This window comes from Trichomycterus rosablanca, chromosome 26 (genome assembly GCF_030014385.1).
Source record: "Trichomycterus rosablanca isolate fTriRos1 chromosome 26, fTriRos1.hap1, whole genome shotgun sequence".
In the NCBI taxonomy this organism is placed as follows: domain Eukaryota; kingdom Metazoa; phylum Chordata; class Actinopteri; order Siluriformes; family Trichomycteridae; genus Trichomycterus; species Trichomycterus rosablanca.
The window spans coordinates 11,435,358-11,447,393 of record NC_086013.1 but is presented as its reverse complement, the minus strand read 5'-3'; the positions used below and the strand labels follow the sequence as shown (position 1 = coordinate 11,447,393).

At 36.8% G+C, this 12,036-nt stretch overlaps 1 protein-coding gene across 1 annotated transcript; it reads right to left on the bottom strand.

Moving 5' to 3' along the window:
* Positions 1-213: 213 nt before the first annotated feature.
* On the bottom strand, positions 214-5,827 carry hspb1 (heat shock protein, alpha-crystallin-related, 1). The gene is made up of 3 exons (XM_062988902.1): positions 5,313-5,827; positions 2,598-2,661; positions 214-660 (listed from the first exon to the last, which is right to left on the bottom strand). The coding sequence occupies exons 1-3, from the start codon at positions 5,737-5,739 to the stop codon at positions 495-497; spliced, it is 657 nt and encodes a 218-aa protein (XP_062844972.1). The 5' UTR covers positions 5,740-5,827; the 3' UTR covers positions 214-494.
* Between the last annotated feature and the right edge of the window lie 6,209 nt (positions 5,828-12,036).

Below are 12,036 nucleotides of genomic sequence, written 5' to 3'. Positions count from 1 at the left end.
AATCCCCAGTGGTGTTACTAGTCCATCAGGCATCTACATACGGACATGACTGGCTACATCTGAGGTGGGGGGTGGTTAAGACCCTGCGATGTATTGGTGTCCAGTGTGGGGTGTGTTACTGCATGGCTCCCAGTGATTCCAAGGAACCCGGACCCACCACCAATTTGTTCTACTATAAATCTATAACAATAAAGATATATAATAATAAAAATCTTAATTCAAAGTAAAAAGTTTATTGACAAGTCCATAGTGTTTACAAAGGTAAGGTCCTCTAATCATCTTCATCTTAAAGTCTTCTTGACATTTATGGTAAGCATGCAAAGCTACAAAATATTAAATATATAAGTATTCATTAGTGTCATATACTTATGTACACATGCCCAGTTGTCTGTGTTTGTGCAGTTTTTGACCGCATGCATGTAAGGATGTAAAAACTGTGTATGTGTCTCAGGTTGATCTAAAAAATCTGGTGCTTAAGACGTTCCTTCTACACATCACTTGGTGTCGCCCTGCTTCACAGCGCTTATGCTGCCTGTGTTCACTGGGATGTTGATTTCTGAGGACTGGATGGCAGCTTTGGGGAGTGGAGCCTCCACTGTCAGGATACCCTCAGGGGAGAGAGAGGAGGTGATCTTCTCCGCGTCAGCACCAGGGGGCAGTCTGGAGGAAACAGGACAATGAGTTACAACTGAGAGAGGATACAACGCAGGCACAGGCTGTGGTACATTCCTAAAGTGATAATCTCAGCTACTCAGGACCCACCATGACTCTGACTAGGATAACACAGATGATGAAAATGAATGAATAAATATCTTCCTTGTGTCTGTAGTGCTGGCTTATTATCCAGCTTCCAAAAACGTGCAGATGGATTGGCTAGTCTAAATTACAAGGTGTTAACTCATTGGTAACTGAATAGATGAGTGTGTGGTGCCCATTAGTGATTGGCTCCTTGGCCTGTGGTATTCCTGGCTTGTACCCAGTGCTTCCAGTGGCGCCGGACTCACCACAAAGCAACTTAGGCTGAACTGATTGAATATTATGAAATGTCCCAATGTTTAACTTGTGTCTGTGTGTTTGCATATCATTATATATCATTAGGAGCTTCAGGATCTCTTTTTAATATCCCAGTCCTGCATTAGACGGCTGTGAGATCTGCAGGGACGAGAGCAAAGAGCACTCCATCAGGCAATAACACACCCGGCCAGATTCAATCTGTTTTCTGTGTAATGGGACGTTATAGTTGATCTCTGTTGGGACTGCAGCAATGTTGCTAGTCTCATTTTACATGTAGTATGGAAGAAAGCCGCTCTGTGCAGTTACCAAACGTGATGTTACATCATAGTAATGTAATGATGTAATACCCTGATGTGATGTCGATATTAGTAGTAATAAACCTACCAAACCCAAAATTCCCTTTATTGGACCTAACAACAAGTAATGTGTAAGGGGAGGGGGGGTCGGGAAACAGAGGAATTTACTTATATGGTCTTCATACATGCAAAAATAAATTGATGAAATATTGAAGTAAAACTTGTCTACGTGTTTTCCAAAATATCCTATATTACTTTATATTTTTTGGTGGGTTTGACCATAGATTTGGTCTTTTTTCTTCTGCCAAGGAGCATATTACAGTTTATTTTAGCGGTGACAAGTGACAAAAGAGAAGATTGGCCAACTCTTGGTGGCGACAAAGAGACAAAGATGTATGCAGTGGGTGTATAGTAGAAAATCGTAAACAAAAATTAGAGCTAGACTACAGTAAAAAATGGCTGTAATCTGATTAATCTGCCACTGGTATGCATATTACAGACTAGATGGATTGCTCTGCTTTTTGTCTGTTTACTTATTTACCAAAATGTATAGGCCTGCAACTTAGATAAAGAATAGAGGGTGTGGGAGGAAAGTTCTGGAATGTTCTACTCAGCTGAATAGAGGCTTAGCTGCCAGATTAAGCCACTTGCCAAATATTCAACGTTAAATTAAGAACTGATTATTAATTTATCTCTAGATTTATTAAGTTATCTGTTACAGTAACTCCCCAAGACTGCCCACTAACTTACGCCTATGGGCAATTTAGAATAGACAGTCCATTTTCATGTTTTGGGAGGCAGGAGGAAATGGGAGTACCAGTGGACAACATCTTTGAAGACAGTGCCTGATGAGGATCAATCCCAAATCCCATGGACTCAAGCCACCATGGTCTTGTTGCCCCTAATAGCCTTAACATTTCAGGGAAAGCTTTACGCTCCATTTTAGTGATGTCAACTCCATCAGTTTGGAAGACTCATCACTTATGAGAATGTGTTTCGGCTGTATGGTGACCCTAGGCTTTAGTGCAGCTGTTCAGTCATTGAAACCCAATCCATGAAGCACGTTAGTAAATGTTAGTGTGGCTAAAATAGATAAATATATTAATTACATTGGGTGTTTAGATGGTACGTTTGGGGAGTTGAAATTATATATTTTTTACAATTTGATTATGATTGATACTGCTGATCTAGGTATTATATAAGTGTCTCAAGTGACGTCCAAAACCAACAGTACAAGAACCTCTGGTGTATGTAGACACTATTAAAGTATAATAGTTCTTTACTCACGTGTACTTCCTTGTGAAGGATCTAGAAACGAAGCCATGCTCATCCTTTCTTTCCTCATGTTTACCTATTTAGAAAAAAATAAGTTCCTTTAGCCATGTTTTACACAACACGTCATTATTACGTCTTTGCTAGAGGGAGCTATAAACTATAAACTACTGTACATTACTGTGTTGGACCAGACCCATTCAAAGACACAAAAAGTTTATTGAACTTTGAAATTGTGTGCCATTTGTCAAATCAACAGGATTTTTTTTCCGAAAGGCTTTTCACAAAGTCCAATGCAATGCTTAACCAACCACCAAGAAGACGAGAGTGTGTGACCCAAGCGCTGGCCAGGTTGGATGCTCTACAGGCACAGTCGGCCATGTCTGTTATAGTGACTCTGACTGTATGAATACAAAGAGTAAAGTGTGTTCCTTTGGAATCTGCCACCAGAAAGCTACATGAGTGCTAAACAAAGCATGTGCAGACCTGTGGCCCTCCTTGGCCAGCTTGAGTGTTGGGCATGAGGGCAATGAAAAGATTGGCTATGTCTAAATTTAAGATTAACTTGGTTTATTGGGAATGCTTAAAAAAGGTGGATTGAAGTTGACATCCTATCTGATACAGGTGATGAATAAACCATTGTAAATTGGGGAAGCTTCCATTCTTTGCTTCCAGTACAGCTTTAATGAAGTCCTGTATGGTTAAAATTCAGTAAGGAAAATAAAAACCTTTGGTTGTTTTACAAATTAAGAAGGTGAAAATCTACTTTGTAGTCTGCACTTTGTAGCTGCAAAGTTTAAATGATATTTTGGTATTATTTTGGTGATATTTGGTGATGGTTCTGCAAGGTAGCTCATGCTGTTCAGACAGAAGTCTGAATGAGACAAATGCAAAGAAGATGGTATTTATTAATGTTTTTAATCTCTCAGTTGTACTGTAGAAATCACTTTCAGCTTAGCTATAAAAAAGTAATGTTTAAATAAGGGTGTTTTGTAAATCTCTAATGAAGAGGCAGTGTCTCAATCAACCCCTTCATAATTCTTTTGTTATGACACTAATCTGACACTTAAGCTCAGACCAAACCCAAAAAGACATATTCCACTCCCAAATCCATTCCTAACTTCTGACCCTGTGCCTGAGCAAGTTATTGTGAAGTAATAAGATGAATGTGGAAGCGCTTTTAAGTCTTCAGTGTTTGTTTCCAAATTCTTCTACAGTACTGTGAGTCCTGCACTGGGCTTTGTTCCAAACTGATCTGGGAGGTTCACTTCCTGAGGTGCAAATTCTTTGGTGTTTACAGCTGCTCTAGCTCTTCTAGCTAAAACATATACTCTAAAGCACATATACACAGACAGACCAATGAAATATGTGTCATTATGTCTGTCTACATTAATATGTATAAAACCCAGGGTTATTTTACCATCAGTTTGCCCTTTTATATTTAGTAAACAACATGGACAAGAAGGTCATTTAGGTCAATCTACTGTATACAAATCTACCAACATCTGAAGATTTGCAGTTGAACCAAGCAGTTGGCTTAAAATACTTGACAACATTCAACAAATTGGAACATTCATGTTTTGGCTATTTTAAAATGAGAAAACTGGATCAGCTGGATCGGTGATGTTGTCTGTTTAAGGTAGAAAAAATCAACTACAATTCCCAAACTGCCTTTCACTAAGGAACAATGTACAACCTAGTTTTGGTTGCAATTTTCAAGTTGTAATATTATTAGTGTAATTAAGTGATATATTGGTTTAATTGTGTGTCAAAGACATTCTTATTCTGAACATACATCCAGCCAGATGTAGTACATATGGTGAAAGCTGACCAATTTTATTTTTCATTACTCAGGGGGTCTTTGTTTTAAGCTCCTTGAACCGTAAGTTCTTTCTTTAAGATTTGACCTTTGACTCAAAGAGTTTCTAAATGGTGGCCCTGGTATTAATTTCAGCTCTATCAAGCTGGCTAGTTGGATTTCTTGTTTTTAATTTTTAAATCTGTAATTTTGAGCCGTACCAACAATCATCTAAATTGTCTATTACTGGAGGTGAGCGATCACTGTTCCCCTATTTTCATTTGGTGCCATCATTTGTGTGACATGCGCTGCCATGATTTTTGAGATTATTCGACTTGAAAATGACATTTTCCAGTTTTGTGACTGATGCACCTGTAGTACAAGCTTTAAGTGAAGAGATCTCACTTGTCACACTTGTTTTATTATGACAAATTAAAGAGTTTATCAGAGAACCCCTTGTAACCTTGGTAGACTGGACAATTTAGCAAAAGAATGGGTCAACATTGAACCACAATTCTGCAAAAACCTAACTTTTCTTAACCTACATGCCTTAAAGCTGCAGTGCCAATTTTATGACTTTGTTGCCGATAGTAGCAAGTCAAATACATTATTTTAATACATTTAAAGTTGATAATGTGTATACAGTGGAAGTATCTTCAGATAAAGGTGGTTATATACTCATATTTTCCAATGTGTATCCTGTAGAGCAAAAAAAAAAACATTCATCTGGGTGGAGAACCAATTCAACAGCCAAATGCAAATAAGATTTTTGGATGGCAGCTAAGCAAAGTGTTGCCTGATCCAACACAGAAGCTGAACTGCCCTCACAAGGGGAAAAACGCTTTCAGCCAAATTCTAATTGTTTACTTTCAATTGGCAGCATGACACAAGAAAAAATATCCCAGTTTGCCCTAAAAACCCCAAAGACTTACCAATGATCTCCACGACATTGTCCTTGGTCTTTACTGTGAGTTCTTCAGGAGAAAACTGGTTGACGTCCAGGCTCACCTTCCAGCCATCCTGCGTCTGTTTGATCTCTGACATGCCTGTGCTCATCTGGCGAGTCAGCGCGCGGGCGTAGGCCGCCGGATGGGGCATCATGGGTGGGGGCATGGGTGAAGGCATTGGTGGTGCAGCTACCTGAGTGCCCATTGTGCTTTGCATCAAGGCCGCCATATCAGAAGCCATGGATGGTCGCATATAGCCAGGCCAGTGGCTGGTGGGGAAGACGTGCATGTCCTCTGGGAAAGCTGGCATTCCAAAAGTCTGGTCAAAGAGCCTGCTGCCTTGGTACCAGTCTCGAAATGGGTCCCAAGATGGGGTGCGAAGAAAAGTGAAGGGGATGCGCCTCTCAGTCATGGTTAAAGAAGAAGAGCTTTTATTTGCTGAATTTGCAGAGCTGGAGCTTCGTAAAACTCTTGTGTTGGGTGCCGCCTGCTTGGAGGATGCAGGCTTTTATAATAAGCTGATTACTGCCCACCCTCATCGACACGCCCCTTTTTTTAGTCTCACACATTCCCAAACTTTCTAGCACTGCTCATGCTCCTCTCAGATATTAATAGAAGTGACTAGAATGTCTATTCATGGCAGACAGATGCAGCAGGAGAATGGAATCTGAGGCAAAGACCCTCAGCTGAGGCAGTGACAGCAGAGGTCTGTTTAACCTCTTCATAAACACACACACACACACACACACACACACACAGAAAACAATGCATTACATAACTACACAGGAATCTGAACAGAACAGAAATTTTAAAAGCTTGTCTTTAAAGAGACAGAGGTGGTTGGGTAGAGTATAAAAATCTTAGTTAAGCTAAAGTGAAACAAAAAGGCAGGTGACTTCTCTGTGCCCATATACAGAAAACTAGTCTATATTTACCAATTAGACTTAAGCTACAAGCTTTACAACTGGAAAGTCTAGTAAGTTCTATAGCTCTATATCAATTTTAGAAAGCATATTATTAGATGAAACGTGTAATTACGTTTATTTAAATTACGCAATCCACTGAAGATCCTGGTAATTAATTCGTTTGCACATTTTGTGAAGGTGTAAAAAAGTTTGCAGGCTTTTACACAAGCAAACCTTCTCAGGGCTTTAGAAAGAGTACACTCTTTAAATGCCCTGTGACTCAGCTGTTCCAGAGCTCTCTGTGGTGAGTGTGTGTGTATTTCTGTCTCACAGAGATGTTAATTTCTGAAACTGTCATTCAACCCCTAGCGCATGTGACAAATGGACACTAATGAGACATAGTGGTGGGAAATATTTACATTTTCAGCATTAAGCAGACTCTTTTATCCAAAGCAACTTACAGTACTGTGACTGTATACTGTCTAAGCAATTGAGGGTTAAGGGCCTTGCTCAAGGGCCCAACAGTGACAACCTGGCAGTGATGGGGCTTGAATCAGCGACCTTTTTAAGAGGTAAAAGAATGTCAAAGTACGTGGAGCAAACCAACATACGTACATGAACTGCTGTTCAGTCATTTTCTCTAGCACGACCGCAACAGCAACACAGAGAGAAACAGCTTGTAAGCAGTAAATATAAAATTACAGTTTTATTTAATTACAATTATTAAATGTTCCCAAAAACATTGGATTTATTTGAAGCGGCAAAAAAACGCACAGTAAAGAATCACCTGCCAGTGACTGAGGGGCTTCTATGTACAGAATACAAATTTAAATGGACATTGCTTATATATTTATTCCAACTTAATTATTAAAAAAGGATTTACAGAAAAGTGTTGGGGGGGTTGAGGCTAAAAAGTGTCAATTAGATTGTTTATTTGATTTATTATTGATTTATTATTTGTCATTATATGGCATGAAAAAAAGTTAAGTCAAATTAAATAAAAGTCAAAGTATTGTTATTATTATTATTATTATTAGTAGTAGTAGTAGTAGTACATTTTTAAATGCACTTTAAAAGCTTATAGAAATATAGAATATAGAAATAATTATCTGGCCATTTAGGCTTCGATGGCATGTTTGCAGTGTCCTCTTTTTGAAAACCAATATATGGTCACACTAAAATAGTTGTTTAGCATTATTTTTATACATGCAATGCTTTATAAATACATGCGGCATGGTGACTAAGTGCGTAGCACTGTCGCCTCACAGCAAGAAGGTCCTGGGTTCGATCCCCAGGTGGGGCGGTCCGAGTCCTCTCTGTGTGGAGTTTGCATGTTCTCCCAGTGTCCGGGTGGGTTTCTTCCGGGTGCTCCGGTTTCCTCCCACAGTCCAAAGACATGCAGTCAGGTTATTTGGAGACACTAAATTGTACATGACTGCTCGATATAACCTTATGAACTGATGAACCTTGTGTAATGAGTAATTACCGTCCCTGCCATGAATGTAACCAAAAGTGCAAAACATGATGTTAAAATCATAATAAACAAACAAACAAACTGTATAAATACAGCTTTGGATCTGCTATTCGAATATAACACGAGGAACCTTCTACACCTCTTCTATAGTACTAGGCTATATTTTTATATAAAATGACATACAGAATAGTGTTTTTTCCACCCCTTGTGTGCTTTCGGTCTTAAATTGAGGCGAGAATTTAACTCTATACTATACAGTATAGAGTCACTATACAGTCATGCTGAGAATACATAGAACTGATATACCAGACCATGGGTGTTGCTGGAATATTCTAGACTTTCTCAAACGTCATTCATATCAATGAACATAGAAAATGTAAATGATGCCCCCTAGTGGTTCAAGGTAAATACTGCACAATAATGAACTTATGGTTTCCCTCATCAGGTCATTTACATTTTACACGACTTACAGTATGATGACAGTATATTGTCTAAGCAATTGTCTAAGGGCCCAACAGTGACAACCTGCTAGTGAACTAGCCACCTTTCGATTACTAGTCCAGTACCTTAAACGCTAGGCTACAAATTCCCCCATCCTACGTTACATTACACGTTAAACAACGTATAATGGTGAATTGTTAATATGTTCTTAGTTTTTTATTACCAAGAACTTAAATATATTTCTCTAATCTCTCTAATCACAAATATCCGGATCTATAGAAAATATATGAATATGCAATCTGAAAATGTTTACTTTGATTCCAAACAGCATACTGGCTAGCTAAATGCTATTAACAGTATGTAATGTAATGCCTTGGCTTGTTGTTTCAAAGCAATACATGCTTCAAATCAGATGAATTTGACAAATGGTGAGATAAAACTAAATTAAACATTGTCACACCAAAAATCAGTTTTAAATATGATATGTGACTTTCTCTGTGCTAACAAAGGCATGATAATACACTGGTGTGGCCTGCAAGGTTAGCATATGTCCACCAATCTATTTAATCCAAATCAAACCTTCTAGAGGAGTTTTAATAAAAAACAGAACAAGGTTGAGGTTTTCACTGGAATATACTTTATTTCCTGTAGTATAATAACTAGTACACTACATCTACTGACTTTTAAATAGTCTCATAGTAAACGCTGTGTAGTCTGATTACTGCAGAGTTTTGAATTGTAGGAAAAATTTGAGAACACTGTGTCAGAGATGGACATGTGAGGAAGACTCAGAGGGTTCCCTGATTGCATCATTCAATTTCAGTGAAAGCCATACAGGGACAATAAAGTGAGGATTGGGGCTATGTAAAAATCTGAATTAAGTCCACTAATCTATCTTCTCTAGCAATATGAAAACCCTTATGATTAACATCATGGGAAACAAAAATCTGTAGAGATCAGCACTTTTAGCAACTGAAATCTGCAAATAAATTATGCACAGTTCATAGGTTAAGATTATTTGCCGGAAACTACAACGTTTATAGCTAGCATGAAAAATCTACTTGGGTTTGTGAATAATAGTGCACATCAGAATTTATAACCAGGTTTCTAATCATTACCTCTGTAATGTAGGTGCAATTCTAACAAAAATACTTTTTTAGATAAACAGAGAACCATTGCTCTAAGTGACTATAAAGACAACAATGTCAGCAAAGACAAATGTGCTGTGTTTATAAGCATTACACTTTGCTAAGAGATTAAATAACATGGTATTTATAGGAACTCAGTACAGTACAGATCCAAATTAAACAAAACAAATCATTAAAAGTATTTACAATAACATTTTTTTCTTTTTAAAATTCTGGATGGAGGATGCAATATACATCATTATTAAATATGGATTAAATAGGCAATAAATAAATAGACAATAAATAATAAATAAATAGTACATAATTAAATAAATACGATCAAAAGTCATTTTGCATTTCTTTTTGCAGCCTGGTTTCAGCAACAGGTATTGAAAACAGCAAAGATTATATAAACTGTACAAAATTAACTCACTAAATTATTCAAAGCTCTTCAAAGCAATATAACTGTGTTTGCAACACCCACAGCCAAGTGGAACGGTGACAGATTATACGCTTTTAAAACGTCTTTGTACACAGGTTACATCTGATATGCCTTTTAACAAGACCAATGAGTAGAGCTCAATAGTGACTGTCTGTTTTTAAGGAAGTAAATTTTCCATTTATTTTCTTCACAGACGTTTTAGACAATTTGTAAATAAAGATTTTACACGTCAAAACAAATCAGGATACCAGAGGATGGACCATTGTTTGTAATGCACAAAGCAGGGTTTGAGACTTGCTATTTTTAAGGCAAGTTCATACATAAAAAAAATTAACTGCTAAACATGACTCCTTGTTTGGATGCTTGTGGTAAAATATGCCAACAACAAATAAAAGTAAACAGAAATGTATGCTGCAGATTCATTCATGTACTGTAGTCATTTTAAACTGCTTGTGTCTGCTACACACTAAAAAAAATCTTTTCAATCATCAATTATTTTAGGACAGGGGTGTCTAAACGTTTCTTATTGGGGGCCTAATGTAGAAAAAGATTCTGTATAATAAAATAAATTAAAAAAGGTCTACTTGATTGCTATCAACAACATCAATGTCAATGTTGTGTCAACTAAGATTTTGCTTTCCAGTAAATAATACTAATGGGAATATTATTACACTTAGTTATTACAGCAACTGTTTCCTGACAAATTAAATACACACATTTGCCTCTAAAATGAGTTGAATGCATTTTCCCAACGTGCCTAAATCTTTCTTTGGAGTTTATTTGAAGCCATCATGTCTATACAAGAAGTTCAGGGACATTAATGAAGGTGTAGCGTCGTTTATTATGGGAAAAGAGATGGAGCGCGGTTTAGACTTTAACATTTAACTGTAACATTTCTAAAATACCTCACAGCCGTTTTAAATATTGTAGTGTAGGGACGTAGTTTAGACACCCTTGTTTTAGGAGATTCCAATGTGCACATAATAAACATCTCAAAAACTTGGCTATATTCAGATTTCCAGGTTTACATTTAAGTACTACTTTACTCTACTCTACTCTACTACTGAGTGTAATTTCCCAGTCAGAAAAACTCATATTTCCCAGTGAATGAGAAATGCAACATGTGTACGTATTGCTTTTAATGTGGAAAAGATGCTAATCCTGAAAACTGTGTTAGCAATAGCATTTATACGTTTAAATTGGGTTTGCAAAGAACAGTAGCTCATGGATATACTTGAAACTGAGGCAGAAAATGATGAAATCCATTTGACTTGTGGTTTCCACAGGTGTGGATATCATTGTTTATCTCCCATCTCATCGTAGATCAGTGTTAGAAACATTCTCGCTGAGGAAAATAAATGTCATTTACTTCCTATAACTGGAATTCAATGTTGAGCTCTATAAAATTTAGAAATTTACATCTAGGTGTGAGTCACACTGGCCAGGTGCTAACATATGAAATTCGTCCACTGTATCATGCTAACGTTTCCACATACAAAGCCTTAGGTTGTATAGGTTTGGATATACAGTGCATAGTTACAGCCAGAACTTGCAGCTTACACCTTTACACATCAACACCCTGGTGTACATACAGTATAATACATATTTTAAAAAAAGCACACAGTTCCGTTTTTACTAGCAAAACAGACCTAAATATTGGTAAGCCATTATTTGTTCTTAGTTTTGTTCGTCCATGTCAGGTACAACAGTCTTTGGGAATGGAGGGGGGGATATTACACAAAGCATTCACTGTCCAGAATAGAATTACATTCATCTCTGCTGGGTGATCCTTCTTCTGTAGGTCATTACTGTCTTTTTTGTCACTTCTTAACCATTATTGGTATTTTTTGTGACTTGGAAGAACCACAAAAGTGCTTTTCTTATTTTTTTTGTTCTCCAGGCTTCTGGTCTCTGTAGACAGCCTTGTATTTCTTAGAGTCCAATCTTCATTTAATATTTGATATTCTTTTTAAATAGTATTGGAACTTTGGAAACAAGGACTTTAAAGACCTTTAAATTAAAAATTAAATGTTGATGAACTTATAAGAGGCTTTTTTTTTGTAGAAAGAACAAATATTATCACTAATAATTTTAAAAATTGTAATATTGAACTTTATTGATTATTGATATTGATTAACCTCTTGTGCAATATTTTAAAAAATACTTCTTTTTTTAAATAAAGGTCAAGTATAATATGATATAATGAGACTATTACATTATTTAATACTTTAAACTTTATTGTTTGATTTTTTTGTGTATGTCTGTGGTTTTACATTATTAAAATTAGTTTTAAAACAAAAAATCCACCAGTTCCTGGTGA

Coding starts and splice junctions, on each gene's coding strand:
- hspb1 (XM_062988902.1), bottom strand. CDS start 5,739: ATGACTGAGAGGCGCATCCCCTTCACTTTTCTTCGCACCCCATCTTGG. Junction 2,662..5,312: donor CAATGTCGTGGAGATCATTG/GTAAGTCTTTGG, acceptor TTTTCTAAATAG/GTAAACATGAGGAAAGAAAG. Junction 661..2,597: donor TCCTTCACAAGGAAGTACAC/GTGAGTAAAGAA, acceptor TGTTTCCTCCAG/ACTGCCCCCTGGTGCTGACG.